Source organism: Aethalodelphis obliquidens, unplaced genomic scaffold (assembly GCF_003676395.1).
Source record: "Aethalodelphis obliquidens isolate GAN/ISIS:26980383/991018 unplaced genomic scaffold, ASM367639v1 scaffold43, whole genome shotgun sequence".
Taxonomy (NCBI): domain Eukaryota; kingdom Metazoa; phylum Chordata; class Mammalia; order Artiodactyla; family Delphinidae; genus Aethalodelphis; species Aethalodelphis obliquidens.
Window position 1 is genome coordinate 14,078,454 of NW_020837987.1, and position 20,896 is coordinate 14,099,349.

Here is a 20,896-nt window from a genome sequence, read left to right on the forward strand (position 1 = left end):
ACGGGACTTCCCTGGTGGCGCAGTGGTTAAGACTCCGCCTGCGAATGTAGGGGACATGGGTTCCAGCCCTGGTCTGGGAAGATCCCACATGCCGCGGAGCAACTAAGCCCGTGCATCACAACTACCGAGCCCACGTGCCACAACTACTGAGCCCGCGTGCCTCGAGCCCGTGCTCCACAACAAGAGAAACCACAGCAGTGAGAAGCCGCCCACGCACCGCAGCGAAGAGTAGCTCTCACTTGCCACAGCTAGAGAAAGCCCGCACGCAGCAATGAAGACCCAACACAGCCAAAAATAAATAAATTACTTAAAAAAAAAATCCACTCAGCCACTTCCAAGTATACCATACAGTCTTGTTAAATACAGTCACCATGCCATGCATTAGATCCTCAGAACTCACTCATAGCTAAAAGTTTGTCTTTTCTGACCAACAACTCTCTGTTTCCCTGACCTCCCAGCTGCTGGCAGCCACCATTTTACTCTCTGGGTCTATTAATTTGCCTTTTTTAGATTCCCCATATGTGACACCATACAGTATTAGTCTTTGACTAATTTCACTTAGCATAATGTCCTCCAGGTTAATGGCAGGTTTTCCTTCTTTTTGTGGCCAAATAATATTCCACTGTGTGTATATACACACATCTTCTTTATCCATTAGCCAATGGACACTTTTTTTGTTGTTCTTTTGTTCTTGGCCGCGCTGCGTGGCTTGTGGGTTCTTAGTTCCCAGACCAGGGATTGAACCCACGCCCTCGGCAGTGAAGGCAGTGAAAGCGTGGAGTCCTAACCACTGGACCACCAGGGAATTCCCTCTAGTTGTTATTTTGCTAGGGATCTTCACACCTTTTTCCATAGTGGCTGTACCAGTTTACATTCCTCCTCACCCTCTCCAACACTTATCTGTGTCTTTTTGATAATAGCCATCCTAATAGGTGTGTGAGGTGATACCTCATTGTGGTTCTGATTTGCATTTCCCTGGTGATTAGTGATTGCACTGGGTCTTGAAGGACAATGAGGACCTAATTAGGTTAGAAAAGTGGTGGTGGGAGAGCATCCCTGGCAGAGGAAACAGCCAGTGCGGCCTTTGCACATGCTGTTTCCAGAGGTGAGAAACAGCTTTGAGGGAACTAGTGGTTTCAGTCGTGGCCCCCAAAAGATAATGTCCTAACCCCGGAACCTATGAATGTAACCTTATTTGGAAAAAGTCTTTGCAGATGTAATTAAGTCAAGGATCTCGAGATATCCTGGGTTATCCAAGTAGACCCTACATCTAAATACAAGTTCCCTTATAAGAGGCAAAAGAGGAGAAGACAGAAGAGGAAAAAGCCATGTGAAGTTGGAGACAGAAATTGAACTCAATTTCTAGCCTCCCTCCCCTTCCCTCGAGGTTGGAGGTGAGAGGTCGGTAAGTTAGACTTCTTCCTGTGCCTCCAAGCCCCAACCCTCTAATCACATGACTGGTTTTTCTGGTCCTGACCAGCCCCCATCCTGAGTCCCTCATTAGTGTAAACTCAGGTGTGGTCAGGGAGCGCCCCTCATCTATGAATAACAAAGACAAGCCTATCACCTGGAAGTTCCAAGGACTTAGAGTTTGTCTCCCAGGAAACAGCCGGAGACCAGATGCATTCTCCAATATACCACAACAATGCCGAAGGGGCCAGGATCCACTTGTTCATTCATTTAACAAATGTTGACCGAGCACTTGCCATGAGCCATGCACAGTTCTTGGTGCTGGAGATCCAGCAGGGTAAGCGGACACTCACCGTGGTCCTCCCAGAGCTGACGTCCTCATGGGGACAACTGACAATAAAGAAGAAAAGTAAACGGCAATGGTGTGTCAGAAGGTCATGAGTGGCGAGGGAGAGAGCAAAGCAGGGATGAGTGGGAGTGCTGGGAGCGGGGTGCAACTTGAAAAAGGGTGGTTGGGGAAGGCTTTGCCTTGTGTAGTTGAGCGAAGACCTGAATGAGATCAGGTTGAGCCATGTGGGTATCTGGGGGAAGGGCATTCCAGGCTGAGAGAACCACCAGTGCAAAGGCCCTGGGCCAGGAGCATGCCTGCCTTAGGCCAGCTTGGCTGGATTTGAGCGAGGAGAGAGGAGACAGGGGACAGGGCCAGATCCTGCAAGTCTGTCTAGGCCACAGTGAGGACTTGGACTTTTGTGGCAGGTACGGGGTTGGGCGGTGGCATTGGAGCAGAGGAGGGACGTGAGGGGACTTAGGTCTTCACAGGCTCCCTCTGGCTGCATGTGGAGAACAGGCTGTGGCAGGTGAGGGCTGAGGCAGGGAAGCTGATAAAGTGAGTAGGGAACAGTGATATTCAGGCAGGTGATGGTGGTGGCAGTGGGAGTGATGAGAGGTGGTCGGATTCTGGATACATTTTGATGGTCAGCCAACAACTTTGCTGACGGACTGGACTGTCAGCGGATAGTGAGAGGCAAACAGTCACAAGTCCCCTCCATGCCTTTGGGCCTGAACACCTGGAATGATGGAGCTGTCATTTACCTCGATGTGGAAGGTGACCGGGGTTTGGGGGCTGGGGCTGAGGTTTCAAGGCAAAGATGAAGGGCTCAGGGTGACCGCCTCCTGGCCCTGTGTGATTAGCTCTAGCTAGAGGCAGATCCATGTTGGAACCGCAGCTCCCCATTCACTGTGTCCCCCCCACCAGGGAACAACCCAACCTCAGCCCGCTTGAGCGGGAGTCCCACTGAGGCGCCCTTTGCGGCGTCAGCTGCCACTGTCACCACCAGGTGGCGCCCCTTGCACCAGCCCGATTTCCCCCCCCTCCCTGCTCACTATCTCCCCCCAATATTTCCTTTCACTTTCGATCTCTGGCTGTCACCCGGCGTGGCCCCTTCCACACCCAGCTGGGGCAAGCCTGGTGCGTGAGGAGAAAGGGGATCCTGGTCCCCGAAGGGCGGGTCCGGGATCCCCCTCTTGGGGCTGAGCGGAGAGGGGTGGGGGTCGGATTCCTGGGTCCCTGGCCCGGGGAGGGCTGCGGGCACCGGACGTCGGGGTTCTTAGAAGGAGAGATGAGGAGTTTTCACCATAACCGTGCTTCACGCAGGAAGCTCTATAGAGTAGGAGGCGGAAACTTAGCCACATCAAAGGACCGAGGGAGGGGCGGAGGGGCGGGGAGGGGGAGGGGCGGGGAGGTGAAGGGGCGGGAGGGGCGGGCAAGGAAGGGGCTGGGGTGCGGGGGTCCGAGACTCGCTCTTCTGTCCCTTCCAAGATCCGGCCACAGGCATGAGGGGCCCCGGGCCGAAATGATAGTGCTGGCGCCAGCCTGGAGCCCAACTGTGCGTATCCCTGGGGGTTAAGGTGGGGGAAAGGAAGAGCGGTGTCAGGATGGGCAGAGCTGAGAGGGGAGATGGACAGAGTTGGGGTGGACAGGGTGTGGGGAGATGGACAGGGGTGGGGAAGATGGACAGAGTTGGCAGGAGATGGACAGAGTTGCGGGGAGATGGACAGGGGTGGGGAAAGATGGGTAAGGGTCGGGGGAAGAAACAGGGAGGTGGGTACAAATGGTAAAGCTGGGACCCAGATCTAGGGAGAAACAAGAGAGATGAGCATGGAGGGGCAGAGGGATGGACAGAGATGAGAAAATTCTGGGCAGAAGTGAGCAGAAGTGGAGAGAGATGGGTCGAGGTGGGGAGATGGGGGGCAAAACAGATGGGGCAGAGGAGGGTGAAAACTGGTCAGCGCCCGACCAGAGGCAGAAAGAGATACAGGAAAGATGGTCAGAGGTGGGCACACAGGAGCCAAGAGGAGGAGGAGCTGAGAAGTGGAAGAGCTGGAAAGGAGAAAGAGGGAAGAGAGAAAAGGGGGCCGGAGGGGGCAGCCTCGACAAGGGAGGGGGCGGGGCGGGGCCAATGGAGGCCTCACCCCGCGCCGCCCGCAGACCTCGCTGCTGCTGCTGCTGCTGCTGCTGCTCAGCCCCCGCCTCCGCGGGGCCCCGGACTGCTCCTTCCCGCACAGCCCCATCTCCTCCACCTTCACCAGCACCATCGGCAAGCTGGTGAGCGTCCCTGCTCCAAATCTGAGGCCCAGGTTCTGTCTCTAGGCCTGAGTTCCCCCTGTCTAGGTCTCGGTGGGTGGCTCCCAGTCTCCACACTCTGGGTCCCCGGCTCCCCTCCCCCAAGTCCCTGCTCCCTTCTCTCTGGGTCCCTGTCCCCCTCTCTCCGGGTCCCCGCCCCCTCCGGGTCTCTGTACCCCTCTCTCTGGGTCCCCATCTCCCCACCCTGGGTCCCGCCCCCTTCTCTCTGGGCCGCTGTCCCCCCGTCCCCAGGTCCCCATAGCTCTCTTTCCTCCTGTCTGCAGCCAGGCCTGACTTTGTTTTCTCCCGCAGTCTGACTACCTGCTTCAAGATTACCCAGTCACTGTTGCCTCCAACCTGCAGGACGTGAGTCACAGATGGGAGGGGCCCGGGATGGAGGTGGGAAGGAGAGATTCAAGACTCACCACCCCTCAGGGAGCCAGGCTAGTGTGCTGACCCGGCCCCCTCCTCCCCTGGGACCCTGGAGTCCCGGCCCCCAGCCCCACTAGTCTAAGCCCCCTGCCCCCTCCGTCCACGAGACCCAGAGCCTGGGTGGTCTCTCCCCAGGACGAGCTCTGTGGGGCTTTCTGGCGTCTGGTCCTGGCCCAGCGCTGGATGGGACGGCTCAAGACTGTGGCTGGGTCCCAGATGGGGAAACTGCTGGAGGCTGTCAACACCGAGATACACTTCGTCACCTCATGTGCCTTCCAGGTCAGCCCTGAACTTGGGGAACAAGTGAGGGGAGCGTGATGCTTTCCTAGGGATTGGAAGCAAAGGTCTGCTAGGACTTACTGGAGATTTCCTTTGACCTGATCAGCCTGAGGGAGGTGGAGCTGGAAGCCCAGTCCTGCTGGGGTCCCTCAGTGCTGGGAAGTGACAATTCTCTAAGTACTGGAGGATGGCCAGGGGTCTGAGCCCAATGCACCAATTCTAAGTTTGTTTCTCAGGCCCTGTTGAAGGATATTGCTAAGGGGTTCTCACCCCTAGCAACCCGGAGAAGGAGGGGATCTAAACTCCCTCCTGATCCAGGTCTGACCGCATTGCTAAGGAGGCTTCCCCCTAGCAACCTGGGGGAGCAAGGCTCCAAACTCTCTGTGAGACCCAGGGCTTGCCCTTGACCTGAGGTGATGCTAGGGGTGATGCCGTGGTGACGTCTCCCTCCCCTGCCCCCAGCCCCTCCCCAGCTGTCTTCGCTTCGTCCAGGCCAACATCTCCCACCTCCTGCAGGACACTTCCCAGCAGCTGGTGGCCTTGAAGCCCTGGATCACGCGGCGGAATTTCTCCAGGTGCCTGGAGCTGCAGTGTCAGCCGGGTAAAGGTGCCCAGCGCCCCATAGCGCACCGCCCCACCCCCTCCTCTCCCACCTTCACTAGGCCCTCATGCCTTCCACTCAGGGCTCCCCAGACCCCACCGTGTTCCTATGGGCTGTGTGACTTTGGGCCTGTCATCCCCCTCTGGGCCCCAGTTTACCCATCTCTGAGAAGGGATTAACCAATCCTGCCTGTTTCTCTGAGGTAGCTGTATGCCATAGAAATAGAATGAGAGTCACACATTTAAGTGTAAATTTTCTTGTAGCCATGTTTAAAAAAAGTTAAAAAGAAAAAAGGTTAATTCACTTATTTTTCAGGATTCTTTTTTTTTTTTTGCGGTACGCGGGCCTCTCACTGCTGTGGCCTCTCCCATTGTGGAGCACAGGCTCTGGACGTGCAGGCTCAGCGGCCATGGCTCACTGGCCCAGCCGCTCCGCGGCATGTGGGATCTTCCCAGACCGGGGCACGAACCCGTGTCCCCTGCATCGGCAGGCGGACTCTCAACCACTGAGCCACCAGGGAAGCCCAGGATTCTTAATGTTTGTTATTTTTTAGCATATTATTGGTGGATTTATTTTTAAAACTTTTTTATGTTGGGATAATTACAGATTCAAAGGAAAGGGGCATAGAAACTGTACAGGGAGGTCCTGCACACCCTTCACCCAGCCTCCCCAGTGGTACCTTTTGCTTGGTAACATTAATTCTAGCACAATGTCAAAACCAGGAAATTGACATGGCTGCAATCCACAGAGTTTATTCAGAGTTTACCAGTTATATATGAGTGCATGCATGTGTATGTGTATTAGTTTGTTACAGCTGCTGTAACAAAGTACCACCAACCAGGTGATTGAAGCAGCAGCAGTTTATCTTCTTACAGTTGGGAAATTGAGGGGTGAGCAGGACCAGCTTCTTCTGAGGGCTGTGAGGGAAGGATCTGTTTCAGGTCTCTCTCCTTGGCTTCTAGATGGCCATTTTCATGTTCACATGGCACTCTCCCCCTATGCATATCTCTGTGTCTAGATTTCCCCTTCTTATAAGGATACCAGTAATATTGTATTAGGGTCCACCATTAACAACCTCATTTTAACTTGATCACCTCTTTGCAGACCTGATCTCCAAATAAGGGCACATTCCGAGGTACTGTGGGCTAGGATTTCATCGTATGAATTTTGAGGGACACATTCAACCCCTAAAAGAGAGAGTGTGTGTGTGTATGTATGTGTATCTATGTAATTTTTTCACACATGTAGCTTTGTGTAACCACATGTGAGTTTGTGCAACTAGATCTCATCCTAAAACTCCCATCCTAACCCCTGTCAGCCAGTAATCTGTTCTCTATAATGATGTTATTGAATTTATTATTATTATTATTTTTTTTTTTTTGGCTGTGCTACATGGCTTGTGGGATCTTTGTTCCCCAACCAGGGATCAAAGCCGTGCCACCTGCAGTGGAAGCGCATAGTCCTAACCACTGGACCGCCCGGGAATTCTGTGATGTTATTGAATTTATTTATTTATTTAGCGGAGCCTTAACCACTGGACCACCAGGGAAGTTCCTTGAATTTAATTCTCATAATTTTATAAATTTTAAAATAATATTTAAATCACAAATTTTGGGAGGGTGCACGCCCCGCAACTTGTGGGATTTTAGTTCCCTGATCAGGGATCGAACCACGGCCCTCGGCAGTGAGAGCTCAGAGTCCTAACCACTGGACTGCCAGGGAAGTCCCTAAACCAGAAATTTTACTAACTCAATATTTTTTATTTAACCCAATATATTTTAACCCAAAATAATATCATTTCAACACATAATATTTTTAAAAATTACTTCATGAGGTATTTCACATCCTTTTTTCCCTACTAAGTCTTTAAGAAGTGGTGTGTATTTTACACGGACAGCACATCTCAGTTCAGATTGGCCGCAGGTCACATATTTATTCGCCACGTGAGGCAAGTGGCCGCCATATTGGATGGGCCAGCCCTAAAGTTTCAAAGTGGGGAATTCCCTAGAGGTCCAGTGGTTAGGACTCCGAGCTTTTGCCGCCAACGGCACAGGTTCAGTCCCTGGTCAGGGAGCTAAGATCCTGCAAGCCACGTGGTGCGGCCAAAAAAAAAAAAGTTTCAAAGTGAAGTAACTTTATTGGAATATGACGAGAGGCCACGCCCTGTGAAAACTTAACTTGTTCAGTTTATTAAGGTTTCCTTTACGGCCAAGTATATAATCAGTTTTGTAACTGAACAAGGTCTCAGGAAAATAATAGTTTGTTTTGTTTTTTGGTACGATCAGGGTTGAATCAGTGTGTATATATTCTATCAACCTTATCTTGGTATTATTCAGAGACTTTCTGTCTTCGTTATATTTGTCTACAAGATGTGTCAAGTTCTGAGAGGGATGGTTAAAAACCTCCCGCTCTAGGGACTTGCCTGGCGGTCCAATGGTTAGGACTCCATGCTTCCACTGCAGGGGGGCACAGGTTCCATCCCTGGTCAGATCCCGCAAGCTGTGCAGGGGGTGGGGGTGGGGGGACATAAGAAAACCTCCCTCTCTAATTATATTCTTCTCAGTTTCTTCCTGCATTTCCAATCATTTAGTCATTTATATATATTTTTTTAATTTATTTATTTATTTATTTTTGGCTGCGTTGGGTCTTCATTGCTGCGCGCGGGCTTTCTCTAGTTGCGGCGAGCGGGAGCTACTCTTTGTTGCAGTGCGCGGGCTTCTCATTGCGGTGGCTTCTCCTGTTGCGGAGCACGGGCTCTAGGCGCATGGGCTTCAGTAGCTGTGGTGAGTGGGGTCAGTAGTTGTGGTGCATGGGCTTAGTTGCTCTGCGGCATGTGGGATCTTCCCGGACCAGGGATCGAAGCCATGTCCCCTGCATTGGCAGGCGGATTCTTAACCACTGTGCCACCAGAGAAGTCCTAGTCATTTATATTTAACGTTGTCATTTGTATTTACATGTATCACTAATCATTCATTCAACCAACCTTTATTAACCATCTCCCTGGCGCCTGGCATTGGAGACACAGCACAGAACAAGATCAAGTCCATGTCCATGGGAGGCTGACCTGCTAATCAAGGAGACAGACGATAAACATGTAAACATATAATTAATCAGGAAAGTGAGTGTAATGAGCCCCATGCAGGCAAATTAAAACAGGGTGATGGAATCATGGGCTGAGGTGGTTAGCTGGAAAGTCACTGAAAGTTGTGAAAAAGGGAACAGCCAGTGCAAAGGCCCTGAGGCAGAAACCTGCCTACCTGTTTAAGGAATCATGAGGAGGCCCCAGTGGCTGAGGCCAAGTAAGCAAAGGGGAGAAGGTGGGTGGTGAGGGTACAGAAGGAACAAAGGGGCCCAGATCAAGTGGGGCCTTGTGAGACATCATAGCTTCACACTTTGTATCTTTCATTGTTCTATATCTGTCCATTCATCCACTCAGATATTTACTTTATGTAAATTAAACTATTATTTAGTAAGCACTAAGTAGTAGGTTCTGGCAATAAGGCTCCTGTCACCCTCGTGTAGCTCATAGACTATTGGGGGAAGAAGAGAAATAAGCAAATCGATACATAAGCACTAGACACACATTTGTCCCTTTATAAAATAAAATGTAGGGAATTCCCTGGAGGTCCACTGGTTAGGACTTCCACACTTCCACTGGCAGGGGCCTGGGTTTGATCCCTGGTCGGGGAACTAAAATTCCACATGCCGTGTGGGCAAAAAGAAAAAAAAAGTACAATGATATATTTGAAATAAAAAGTTATTAATGGCTTTAAAAAATAAATAAAATTCAACCTTACTACATGCTAGACACTGTTCTAAGCACTTTCGGTATATTCATGCATTTAATCTTTGTGACAACCTTATGAAGTCGATACAATAATTATCCCCATTTTATGGATGAGGCGACTGAGGCCCAGAGAAGTCAGCAGCCCACCTGAGGTCACACAGCAGGACCAGACAGGCCTTTTTTTCCTTCCCTGGCCTGCCCCTTCTTCTCAGTCACCCAGCCTCCTCTCTCCTGGCAGACTCCTCCACCCTGCTGCCCCCAAGGAGTCCTGGGGCCTTGGGGGCCACATCCCTGCCGGCCCCGCAGGCCCCTCTTCTGCTTCTCTTGCTGCTGCTGCTGCTGCCCGTGGCCCTCCTGCTGCTGGCTGCTGCCTGGTGCCTGCACTGGCGAAGGAAGAGACAGAGGATGCCTTACCGTGGGGAGCGGGTGAGCCAGTGGGGTGGGCAGAGGGCGTGGCCGGAGTCAGCTGATCCTTTGGGGGCCATAGGTGCCCTGCCTGGAGCACTGACTCCTCAACAACCTGAGGACCCCGGACTTGGTGTTGGCGTGGGTGGCATGTGTGGTGGGGGCTGGGTGGGGAACTTGAGTAGGGAAGGGGTGGGTCAGTCTGCATGCAAGAAGACCCTTCTGGGGCCATGGAGGGGGACAGACCGGAACAGACAGCAGACTGGAGGCCAAAGAGGAGGCTGCTGGGCGAGGGTTCAGGGAGAGAGGACAAGGCCTGAGCCAGGGCCGGACCATGGGGACGGAGAGGAGGGGACGGGCAGAGTCAGGGGTCAGGGATCATCGGGAGGGATGGGGCTGGAGACTGACAGGCTTGGTGGGGGGTGCGAGGAAGGAGGAAGGGGAGGTGGCACAAGCAGAGGACGCTGGGTCTGGCCCAGTGGGGAACCTGGGGGGAAGAGGGAGATTCGGGAAAGACAGTGAGCTCAGTGGGGACCTGCAAGCATGAGGACACCGCCCACCCCGACCTCCAGGGAGGTATACAGGAGTCTACAAGCCAGGAGAGAGCGGCCTCCTGGAGCAGGCAGAGGGGACCGCCTCTGCAAAGCCCTCCTGGTGTGAAAAAGGTCAGAGGGATCTAACAAGAAACATCTGGCATCAATGGCTCACACGTAGAGTGCCTCAGTGTCTCAGGTCTTGCGCTGGAGCTTTCTACAGATTAAGTCACTTAATTGAGAAGCTGGTGCCATTATTATCCCCATTTCACAGAGGCGGAAACCAAGGCCCAGAGAGGTAAGTCATTTGCCAAAAGTCACACAGCTCATGAGTGACAGAGCCAAGATTTGACTCTGGGCCTTCTGATTCCGGCTTCTGTGCCTTTCACTCTTTTGCCTCAGTTTCCTTATCTGTACAAAAGACTCTAATAATAATCCTTCTACCATAGAGTTGTTGAGAGGTTAAGGGAAGTGACCACAAAAAACCCTTTGAGCAATGCTGTCCAAGGAAATAGAATATAAGCCACACCACACATGTGATTTTAAATTTTCTAGTATTTTTCTTTTTTTAAAGTAAAAATAAGCAGGTCAGTATAAAGAATATATTTTAGGGAATCCCCTGGTTGTCCAGTGGTTAGGACTCTATGCTTCCACTGCAGGGGGCACGGGTTTGATTCTTGGTTGGGGAACTAATATCCCGTAAGCCCAGTGGCGTGGTCAAAAAAAAAAGAATATATTTTATTTCACCCTGTGTATCCAAAATGTTGTCATCTCAACATGTAATCAATACTTTAAAAAATTATCAATGAGATATTTTTACATTCTTTTTTTCATACCAGGTCTTCAGAATGTAGTGTGTATGCACCACTCACAGCACATCTCAATGCATATGCCAAATTATCAGAAATATTTGATCAGTATTTAGATTCCATGAAATTTACAGTTGCATAAGTAGATTCGTATACTCAAGTTCTTTGAAACCTACAGAAGTTTTCCAATGACTAGATCACGGAACAATTTCTAAATTAAATGATCTTTCATGTCAGCATTTGTTTTGGGGAGTACTTTTTTTTTTTTGGCTGCATTGGGTCTTCGTTGCTATGCACGGGCTTTCTCTAGTTGTGGTGAGCAAGGGCTACTCTTTGTTGTGGTGCTGTGGTGCAAGGTCTTCTCATTGCAGAACACAGGCTCTAGAGTGCAGGCTCAGTATTTGTAGTGCACGAGCTTAATAGCTCTGCAGCATATGGGATCTTCCCAGACCAGGGCTCGAACCCTTGTCCCTTGCATTGGCAGGCAGACTCCTAACCACTGCGCCACCAGGGAAGTCCCGGGCAGTAATTTTTATTACAATTCTTTTTGAGATACAATTTTTTTTTTTTTTTTTTTTTGGCCACGCCTCGCAGGAGCTTCCCTGACCAGGGATTGAACCTGTGCCCCCTGCAGTGGAAGCTCAGAGTTTTAACCACTGGACCGCCAGGGAAGTCTGAGATACAACTTTTTTTTTAAAAACACATTTTCTATCTTTTTTTTTTTAAGTCTTTATTGAATTTGTTACAATATTGCTTCTGTTTTATGTTTTGGTTTTTTGGCCAGGAGGCATGTGGGATCTTAGCTCCCCGACCAGGGACCAGGGACCAGGGATCGAACCCGCATGCACTGCATTGGAAGGTGAAGTCTTAATCACTGGACCACCAGGGAAGTCCCTGAGATACAATTTTCAGTTGAGAAGTTTTCCTCCTACCCTTGTCCCTGTTCACACCCTGTTTTCCCACTCTCCCAATAACCACACTATTAGTTTAAGTTTAAATTAGGTAAAATGAAAAACTCAAGTGTCTCAGTTTTGCTGGCCACATTTAGAGTGCACAGTATTCACATGTGGCTGGTATCACAGCTGTCCTGGAGAGCGCAGATCTCTCATGGTTGCAGAGAGTTAGTTCTCTTGGCCAGCAATGCCCAAACACACAGTGAGCATTCAGGGTGAATGGAGTTGTTTTTGGCATTGAGACTGTGCCAAGCCCTGAGCTTGTTGCTTTCCTCTCCTCTGTCCATGGAGCCTCAAACAGCCCAGTGAGTCATCTATCATCCCATTTTACAGAGGAGGACACTGAGGCCCAGAGAGAGGAGTCACCTGCCCGAGGACACAGAGTCGGAAGTTGGAGGAAGTCAGCTAGAAACTGGTCCTTTCCTTGGCCACGTTGCTCCTGTCACTGTCTCCCCAGGATGGAGGCAACGCCAGCACCCAGCAGCAGCCCCGGCCTCACCCTCCCCACTCTGTACAAAGCCCTTGTCCCCAGGAAATTGTATATAAATCATCCTTTTCTACCAGCTCTGGCCAGGCCTGTCTGTGGATGGGACAGGGTGAGTGGATGGGGCAGTTTGGGTTTGGGTCTTGGTTTTTCAGTTAATGCAGTGTTTCATTCAATACCTATTCTCTGAGGCCTCCTGGGCCCCACGGCCAGTGCAGGTCAGGGCTGGGACCCACACGTGAGTGAGAACCAGCCCCACCCTCTCAGGGTTCCTGGTCCATGGGGGAGAAGACAGGGGCCCCAGAGAGCCCCAGTACAGGATGACACACGCTCTAATGGAGGTAGCATAGGCACTGTGGGAGCCCCGAGGATGTACCTGAGCCAGCCTGAGATAACAGGGAAGCTCTCTAGAGAGAAGGACTCAAGCCAGATTTTAGAAGGTGGGGGTGGAGGGAAGGGCATCCCAGTCAAGGGGAACCGCCAAAGCAAAGGCTTTGTCCAGAAAGTCCAGAAAGTGAGAAGCTCCTTTGGGGAACACTCAGGCATCTATAAGTCATTCCTTCATGCGTTAGATCTCATGGGGAAGACTAGCTCCACCTTTTTGACAGGTGAGGACACTGAGGCCCATACACGGCCAGGGATTTAGCCAGATCACAAGGAAGCCGGACAGGCACCGGAATCCAGATCTCTAAGCCTAGACTGAGCGCAAAAGGGCATGCCTCGTTGCCCGCTGTGGGCCTACACGTATTATCGCTTTAGGGGGTAAGAGCGCTTCTCCTCCAGCCTTCTCGCCCCCGTCCCACCGCAAACACAGCGGACAACTCGCGCGAGGATTACCAGCCCCTCCTAAATACAGCAACGGAGGCTGAACAGCCCCGCCCCCGCAGAGCCCCCTCCTGCCCCACGTGATCTCGCCCGGCACAGCCATGGCCGCCTAGGTTCGATAGAAACGATACTGATTGGACAGTCAAAAGACGACCCGCCTTCCAGTGGGCCTTTCTGCGCACGCGCACGGCACTCTGGCCCGTGAAAAGACGGAAAGCGGCCGTGTTGCGTCACTTCCTCCGCCCCTGTTTCAAGGGATAAGAAACCCTGCGGTTAAGGTTCCTTCTTTCCCAGGCGGCTGCCGAAGATGGCGGAGGGGCAGGTACAGGCTCTGCGCGGGCCGGGGCGGTGTGGGGCCGGGGTGGGGTCGAGACCGGACCGGGGTTGGACCTCTTTTCTCTCGTAAGTGTACTGTGGAACTTAAGATCGATAACTGAGCAAAACAGAAAGCTTTCGGGGTAAGAGGAACCCTAAACGGGTATATAAAGCGGTTTTTACGCTCTGGGCTGGCTAGAATGCGGCATCATTTTTCCCCCAGGGGGCAGTGATCGGGGCTTCCAGCACAAGAAAAGTTATTTTAAAACTAGGCCTGATTTACCTTGATCTTGGCCGGGTCTTGGCCGAATTGGGCCCGTGTGTCCTCAGCGGTGGGGAAGCACGCGGAAGGCAGCTGCGCGGCCAGGGGACGAAGAGAAGCCGAGGATTGGTCAAAATGGAGGGTACTTTCGCCCTGCCCAAAGCGCGGGTTGTTTCGGCCTCGTGGGAGTGCGTATTAGGGGTCTCCTGCAGCTGTGGGTATTTTAGCGCGAAATCTTAGCAGCGGGTCGAGAGAGCTCCTGCCTACAGGGCATGCAGGCGCGAGTTGCTCTTTTCCTTTCTCCTGGGGGTCGAGGAACTCTTTAAAGGTCTGCTGGTGCTGGAAACAGGATTGTAATGAAATGTTTACAGCAGTGGGATATCCTTTGTTCTTAACGATCTGGAGGTCCTCAAGGACGGCAGCAGAAACTTAACTCTGACTTGGCCCAGTCGTCTTTGGTAACCAATTAGATATAAAGGAGGGGATGGCTCTGGAAGGGGTGTACCTGTGATGGGTCTATGATTCCGGAAGGAAAACCACGTTTGGGGCCAGGCAAGTGGTAGAGTTCTCCGAACCTGTGTCCCTGCATTTACGGCTCCTGGTATAGTTTGCCTGGTATTTTGTGTAATTCAGCTCATTTATCATAGTGTTCCTGAGGCAGGTATTGGAGATTTGGAGGGTTTTGACCAAAGTCACATTGTCAGGAAGTCTGGTTTTAGGTTCTGTAGCCTTTTACACTGGCCTCCAACAATCATAACATGTATAGGAAGCCCTTGGTAAAGAGTTGGGACTTTTATTCTTGACAAGAAGTTGAGGATTGGCGTTTGAGCAGTTCGCGGGAGGATGCAAATCTAGTCAGTACCAGAGCCAGCCAGGGCTTTTGACTACCCTTCCTAGTTTCATCTGCTCTGAACCTTCATGCTAGAAAAACATCTTTGAGACCAGGACAGAATCAGATTCTGTCGAGATGCTAAGGTTTGTATCCAGATCACAGGTTCTTCTGCCTGGAGGATCAGTATTGCCAGTCTGGATTCAGATGGTAGCTCATTCGCTGACTGTCAGGCATAATCTGGGCATAAAGATTCTTGCCCTTCAAGCAGCTGAGATGTGAGGGGAGTCCTTGGGTATCTTACCCCACTCACTGAAATCCTGAGTCATTTGCTCTCTTGGCCTTCTCTGTATAGTGAGGCTTAGTTCCTAGTTCTGTGTCTCTTACTTGGTTCGCAGGCACCCTGGGAGGTAGGTGAAATGATCAGGTAGGGAGGAATGATTGTTTGAGGCGGGGCGTCAAAGCTGTGGGTGCCTCTGAGCCCTCTCAACCTACCTCCAACAGGTCCTGGTTCTCGATGGCCGAGGCCATCTCCTGGGCCGTCTGGCGGCCATCGTGGCTAAGCAGGTGCTTCTGGGTAAGTCTGCCCCCTGCCCACAGCTTCCCCAGACATGAGCCTCGAGGTCAGTGATGAGCAAAAATCACCATCTTTCGTTTGAGTCTGACGACCATGAGATCAACCCCATGCACCGCTCTGAGACCTGCCAGGCTCCTCCCCTCCTAGGTTGGGGGCTCTGGGCTCTGTCAGACTAACAAATTGAACTTAAGCACGAGTCCAGCTCCGCCGATTGCTGCTCTGTGACACGGGGCAGGAGACTCCGTGCCTTCCTTGTTCATTGTGGTCGGTTTGAGACGGAAGGAGCCTCCTTTCTGGGTCCTTAGCAGTAATTGGGCCTGCTTCCTAACCTTTGACCTCCTTGATTGTCTCATTTTCCATTCCCTCTAGGTCGAAAGGTGGTGGTTGTGCGCTGTGAGGGCATCAACATTTCTGGCAATTTCTATAGAAACAAGTGTGAGTGAGGGCCTGGGAGGAGGGCTGGAGAGGGTGGACCTCTGTGGGGCTCACACTTCACGGGCTCCTAAGCAGTCCCACCAGTGGGGGGAGGTCCTAGTCTGAGTTCCCAAACACGCCCTCGGAAGAAAGGTTGTGTGCTGCGTTGGAAGGAGTTACCATCTGCCTGAGGACTCTTGAGGCCTCACACACTCTCCCCTCTTGCCAGTGAAGTACCTGGCATTCCTCCGCAAGCGGATGAACACCAACCCCTCCCGTGGCCCCTACCACTTCCGAGCCCCCAGCCGCATCTTCTGGCGGACAGTGCGAGGTGAGCTGGGCCTGAGGACCACAGGGGCTGATGGGGCGGGTGGCCGGTGATGAAGACTTTTCCCACTCTTGTTCGAGTTTCCCAACCATGAGATGACTCCACATGCACTACCATCTGAGGCCGCCTGCCTGCCCGCCCGCCCAGGTGGGGCAGCGGGGTCCTCGCATGCCCCGCTGAGCAGGTCTGTTGTCCTCTGCCCACAGGCATGCTGCCCCACAAGACCAAGCGAGGCCAGGCCGCTCTGGACCGCCTCAAGGTGTTTGATGGGATCCCGCCACCCTATGACAAGGTGAGCAAGACCCATCTCCCTCAGCAGCATCTTTGTGTCTGGCGTCTGTGATGTTCTGCAGTTACCTACATTGTTTGATCCTCGTGAAAACAGCACTGGCTGAGACGCCAGCCCCAGCCAGCCTTCTTCCCTGTCTGTCCCTCACTCCAGGTCTCTAAGTCCCTCTTCTTCTCTAACAGAAAAAGCGGATGGTGGTTCCTGCCGCCCTTAAGGTTGTGCGTCTGAAGCCTACACGGAAGGTGAGTTCCGGGGTCTGCTGAATGATGCCTTGGGGTCCCAGGCTTCCTGGGGGGTGCACCTAGGGCCCTAAGACTGGCAGATGATGGTTTTTTCTCACGATGGTCTGCGGATGCCACTGTGGGCAGTGCCGATAATGCCAATGGCTCAGCTGATGCCAGGAGGAGCAGAGAGCGCTGCCAGGGGTAGCCGTGTCTCTTGAGCATGGGCTTGCTGAAAAGTTGTATGGCTAGACTGGGATCCTCTAGGACCGGATGTCAGCTCCCTTCCCCTAGTCACCCTGGCCTCGTCTTCTTACAGCTTCGTTTCTCCCTCTCCCCTCCCAGTTTGCCTACCTAGGGCGCCTGGCTCATGAGGTTGGCTGGAAGTACCAGGCAGTAACGGCTACACTGGAGGAGAAGAGAAAGGAGAAGGCCAAGATCCACTACCGGAAAAAGAAGCAGCTCATGGTGAGGGTGGGGCTGTGGCTGGAGGGGCACCACGTTTTCTGGGGCAGGGTCTGGGAGCTGATTACTCTTAACTTGGGTCTTAGTTGTGCCCTCAGAAGGCTCTGCCTAAGGCCCAGTGTGGGTGGCCCCCTGGGATAAGGGCAGTCCTAGGGAGCAGCCACTAACCACCACCTGTCACCTTGACCCCACAGAGGCTACGGAAGCAGGCCGAAAAGAACATAGAGAAGAAAATCGACCGATTCACAGAGGTCCTCAAGACCCATGGATTCTTAGTCTGAGCCCAATAAAATTGACTGTTTCTTCTTCATGCTTGGCCTGGCCTGCCCTTCCTCCATCGCCACCCTAGGATGTGGGGGACCCCAGGGGCTGCCATCCAGGTGCCACAGGCAGCCTGGGGCTTAGAAGACTGGGTATAGCAAAGGCGCCTTAGCCACTGCTGTTTAAGAAAGGCCTTTTTAAAAGCGTAGACATTTGTAAGGGCTGTGCAGGCAGAATTTGCCTGTGACCTATTCATTCATGAGAGTTTTAGGACATGGACAGTTCGAACAACCAGTGCTGTTGCAATACTGGCAAAAGTGAGTTGGAAGACTTAATTGGAAGGGCCACTCACATCGCTTACAGGGAGTCTGTTTAAGCTTCCCACATGGTCAGGTACTATACTCTGCAGCTGTTAGGATGTGAGAGAATGCTTGGGCAGCACGAGTCTGGGGTTCTAAAAGGTGTTTATGGGGCTTCCCTGGTGGCGCAGAGGTTAAGAGTCCGCCTGCCGATGCAGGGGACACGGGTTCGTGCCCCGGGCTGGGCCCGTGAGCCATGGCCGCTGAGCCTGCACGTCTGGAGCCTGTGCTCCACAACAGGAGAGGCCACAACAGTGAGAGGCCCGTGTACCGCCAAAAAAAAAAAAAAACTTCTAAAAGGTGTTATGGAAGGGAAGTATGGCCCAAGGGGTCACAGGCATTGCCCTTGTGTCTTCCCTATATTTTGTGATCCAAAACTAATAAATTATTTTTAAAGAAGTTTGGCGTCTTTGCAGTGTGTGTCTGCCATAGAGGCAGGCCCAGGGGAGCAAGGCCCTCGGTGGATGGGAGGCTTTGAAGAATAAAACTGGCTGTGCTCTTTCTGCAGATGATGGATTAGAAACTGCCTTTCGTGGAGGAGTTGGCCTTTGTAGAGACTGACATGCCAAGGAATTTGAGGTGCCTATGAGATTGGTATTTACGACCTGTAGAGCCTGGTGTTGCCCAGTTTGCATAAAGTTGTCTTCCCTAATTCAGCTGCAAAGTATGGAATTGCCACCATTCTCTAAAACTGGTTCCTCACTGTGGGGCATGTGGTCTCTTCCAGTCTGCCACGCCAGGCCACGCTTAATGTGAAGAAATGGACAAGAAAAACACTCTGTAAATGGTGGTTAGGCATTAGAGAAAGTGGGATTTGAAAGCTCTTGGTGCTTTGTAAGATTAAAACTAGGCTGGTCAGATCTGCCAGGGTGAGTCCCTGAAAGGGTAAACATTAGGGTACCCAGCCCTGGACAGTCACCCTTGGTCACCTCTCAATACTTGACCCAGGTGGGCCCCCATCCCCATCTTACTGATGAGAGTTATATGCAGTCAGCAGTGTCAGCCAGGATGACACTCAGGGGTCTGGTGTGACGAAGGTACGCACATCTGTACTGGGAAGAAAGCTAGATTTGTGCTGCCCTTGGGACTGGTAGGCAATACTTGCTAGTTGGTTCACGGGGCAGATCATAACTTGGTGCACTGTGCCATTCTCTCTTGCTTAATCTCCAAAATGTCTAATATACCACAGTGGCTTAAATTTTCTCTAAGAAAATCATTTTGCAAGTGGGTGCCCTACCCCTCCTGGGGCTCCTGCTCACCAGCAGAGCTGCCTACAGAAGCAATTGAAAACCAGAGTTTAAGTCTTAAGTTTAACAGGACTGCATGTAAAAGCACAATATAATCCCCTGGAAACCACAATCCCTTATATTTGGCTTAAAAATGTAAAACTTGCCACTTCTAAAGACACCCACCATTAAAGAGATGAAGACAGGTCAGACTGGGAGAAGTTATTTGCATATCATCTCTTGCAGGACTTGAATGCCAAATATATAGAAAAACTCTTTAAAACTCAGTAACAAAGAGAGAACCAAATAAAACCGGCCAAAACATGAAAACACGTTTCACCAAAGAAGATACACAAATGCCAATAAATACACGAGAAGATGCTCCTCATTCCTCAGAATGCAAATGAAATCTCCAGGCATAACCTTAATCATTCCTGCGGAACAAGTACAGGGAATCAGAACCTCTGGGCCAACAGAATGAACGTTTCCAAAGCTCCAGTTCCATCTTGCCCAACTGCCCACAACCAAAGCACCCTCCAACAGAACGTGACGTGCCAGTCCCAGGTCAGCCTCATCTCCTGGTCTGTGGGTGGGGTGCAGGGATAACGTCTTGTTTTAATAGACATTTCTGTGCTCACTGGGGAGGGCGAGGGTCTCCAGGTCTCCTAGCTTTTGGATTTCTGTTGTGAAATGCTAGTAAATGTCTGAAATCTGGCAGAGACAGGGAAATACGCCCTCAAGTGGTAACTAGAGTTGGCTGAAGTTTATTATTGGGCACCAAAGCTGTTCACACTGCAGTTAAAAAAATCGATGTGGTGGGTTGTAAGTAGCCTTAAAATGATAATGAAATTGAGGGGCTTCCCTGGTGGTCCAGCGGTTAAGACTCCACGCTCCCAATGCAGGGGGCCGGGTTCGATCCCTGGTCAGGGAACTAGATTGCGCATGCCGCAACTAAAAAGAGAAGGATCCTGCATGTCACAACTAAGACCTGGCCAAGCCAAATAAATAATAATTTAAATAATAGTGATGATAATGAAACTGAATAGAAATGAAAAGGAAAAAAATCAGTGTATTACAGAAAGGAAAGGAGAGAGGTAAAAGACTTAAACATTAGAAAAGAGGCAGAGAGAAAGGCAGAGGAGGGTGAGAGAGAGGTGTGTGTGTTTGGTCACAATGCAAAATGCATTTCCTACTGTGGGTTGTGATCAAAAATGTCTAGGAAGCTAAGGACCTAAACACCTCCAGTTCGCCCTCACCCCTTCAGAGTGAAGCAGTATTTCTTTTCTTTACTCTTCCCTTATCAAAATCTCACCAGCTGCTCTGAGCAATTTGCAAAATATTGACCATTTAAGACACCAGACAGGAACTCATACCTAATCTCACCACCTGGAGATGTAAACCACCAGGGCAATATCATGCATTTCCTTCCAGGCTTTTTTCTAAGTTAGAAACTTTTATGCAGACTTTTATAGGTAACTTTTGTACATAGTTTAGCACACATTGTAGACAGCAACTCCGGGTCCTGCTTTTTTTTTTTTTTTTAACTAAATATCATAAATTCTTTCTAAGTCATTCAAAAACTCCAGAACTTACTTTTTCTTCAAAAAATAAATTATAAAGCTACTACAAGGTCACTGGGGGGAAGACATAGCAGGTTCTAAAATGAAAAGTCCCTCAATGCTACCCCAGAGGGACTGAAACAATGATAATTAAAAATGTATCATTCATCACCTATATGTGGAATCTAAAATATGACACAGATGAACTTATGAAACAGAAACAGACTCACAGATATAGAGAACAAATGTGGTTGCTATGCGGGGCTGGGGGGGAGGGATAGATTGGGAGTTTGGGATTAGCAGATGCCAACTATTACATATATAGCCTGGGAAAGCAAGGTCCTACTGTGTAGCACAGGGAACTATATTCAATATCCTGTGATAAACCATAATGGAAAAGAATGAAAATGTATATATATGTATAACCGAATCACTTTGCTGTACAGCAGAAATTAACAACATTGTAAATCAACTATACTTCCATAAAATAAATTTTAAAAAATGTTCAAAATTCACAAAGCTATTAAGTGTAAAAGAAATTTAAATAATTAAACTTCAAATGATTTTTTGTAAGTTTGTAGCATTTATATTTCTGAAGTTATTACAACTTAAAAGACATCATATATATTACATATACATATATATGCAAC

General features: G+C 50.6%; 2 protein-coding genes and 4 non-coding genes across 20 annotated transcripts; all 6 read left to right on the forward strand.

Annotated features, from left to right (window-relative positions):
• Positions 1-727: 727 nt before the first annotated feature.
• Positions 728-13,322, forward strand: FLT3LG (fms related receptor tyrosine kinase 3 ligand). 15 transcript variants are annotated; one of them, XM_027080208.1, is made up of 9 exons: positions 2,799-3,077; positions 3,230-3,296; positions 3,899-4,015; positions 4,346-4,399; positions 4,601-4,744; positions 5,207-5,319; positions 9,371-9,558; positions 10,110-10,368; positions 12,166-12,293. In XM_027080208.1, exons 2-9 carry the CDS (start codon positions 3,264-3,266, stop codon positions 12,176-12,178), a joined length of 921 nt encoding a protein of 306 aa, XP_026936009.1. In that variant the 5' UTR covers positions 2,799-3,077; positions 3,230-3,263; the 3' UTR covers positions 12,179-12,293. The 15 variants fall into 15 exon arrangements, with proteins under 15 accessions (XP_026936007.1, XP_026936006.1, XP_026936009.1 ...); XM_027080206.1 differs by lacking the exons at positions 2,799-3,077; positions 10,110-10,368 and adding an exon at positions 728-1,747 and having other exon boundaries at positions 12,166-13,306; XM_027080205.1 differs by lacking the exons at positions 2,799-3,077; positions 10,110-10,368 and adding an exon at positions 1,794-2,515 and having other exon boundaries at positions 12,166-13,306.
• A 55-nt stretch (positions 13,323-13,377) lies between these two features.
• RPL13A (ribosomal protein L13a) lies at positions 13,378-17,151 on the forward strand. Its single transcript, XM_027080218.1, has 8 exons — positions 13,378-13,463; positions 15,052-15,124; positions 15,494-15,559; positions 15,768-15,869; positions 16,073-16,158; positions 16,338-16,397; positions 16,722-16,844; positions 17,036-17,151. The coding sequence occupies exons 1-8, from the start codon at positions 13,449-13,451 to the stop codon at positions 17,120-17,122; spliced, it is 612 nt and encodes a 203-aa protein (XP_026936019.1). The 5' UTR covers positions 13,378-13,448; the 3' UTR covers positions 17,123-17,151.
• On the forward strand, positions 15,168-15,251 carry LOC113606293 (small nucleolar RNA Z195/SNORD33/SNORD32 family). Its single transcript, XR_003427481.1, has one exon. It is a non-coding gene; the product is annotated as a small nucleolar RNA Z195/SNORD33/SNORD32 family (small nucleolar RNA).
• On the forward strand, positions 15,909-15,993 carry LOC113606292 (small nucleolar RNA Z195/SNORD33/SNORD32 family). The gene has a single exon (XR_003427480.1). It is a non-coding gene; the product is annotated as a small nucleolar RNA Z195/SNORD33/SNORD32 family (small nucleolar RNA).
• Positions 16,198-16,268, forward strand: LOC113606295 (small nucleolar RNA SNORD34). The gene has a single exon (XR_003427482.1). It is a non-coding gene; the product is annotated as a small nucleolar RNA SNORD34 (small nucleolar RNA).
• Positions 16,473-16,559, forward strand: LOC113606297 (small nucleolar RNA SNORD35). The gene has a single exon (XR_003427484.1). It is a non-coding gene; the product is annotated as a small nucleolar RNA SNORD35 (small nucleolar RNA).
• Positions 17,152-20,896: the final 3,745 nt, after the last annotated feature.

What these genes read in the sequence shown, in the direction of transcription:
- FLT3LG (XM_027080206.1), top strand. Translation starts at nt 3,264, where the DNA reads ATGATAGTGCTGGCGCCAGCCTGGAGCCCAACT. An exon ending in CCAGCACCATCGGCAAGCTG is followed by an intron (nt 4,016 to 4,345) that starts GTGAGCGTCCCT and finishes TTTCTCCCGCAG; the next exon opens with TCTGACTACCTGCTTCAAGA. An exon ending in TCACCTCATGTGCCTTCCAG is followed by an intron (nt 4,745 to 5,206) that starts GTCAGCCCTGAA and finishes CCCTGCCCCCAG; the next exon opens with CCCCTCCCCAGCTGTCTTCG.
- RPL13A (XM_027080218.1), top strand. An exon ending in CAATTTCTATAGAAACAAGT is followed by an intron (nt 15,560 to 15,767) that starts GTGAGTGAGGGC and finishes CCCTCTTGCCAG; the next exon opens with TGAAGTACCTGGCATTCCTC. An exon ending in GGAAAAAGAAGCAGCTCATG is followed by an intron (nt 16,845 to 17,035) that starts GTGAGGGTGGGG and finishes TTGACCCCACAG; the next exon opens with AGGCTACGGAAGCAGGCCGA.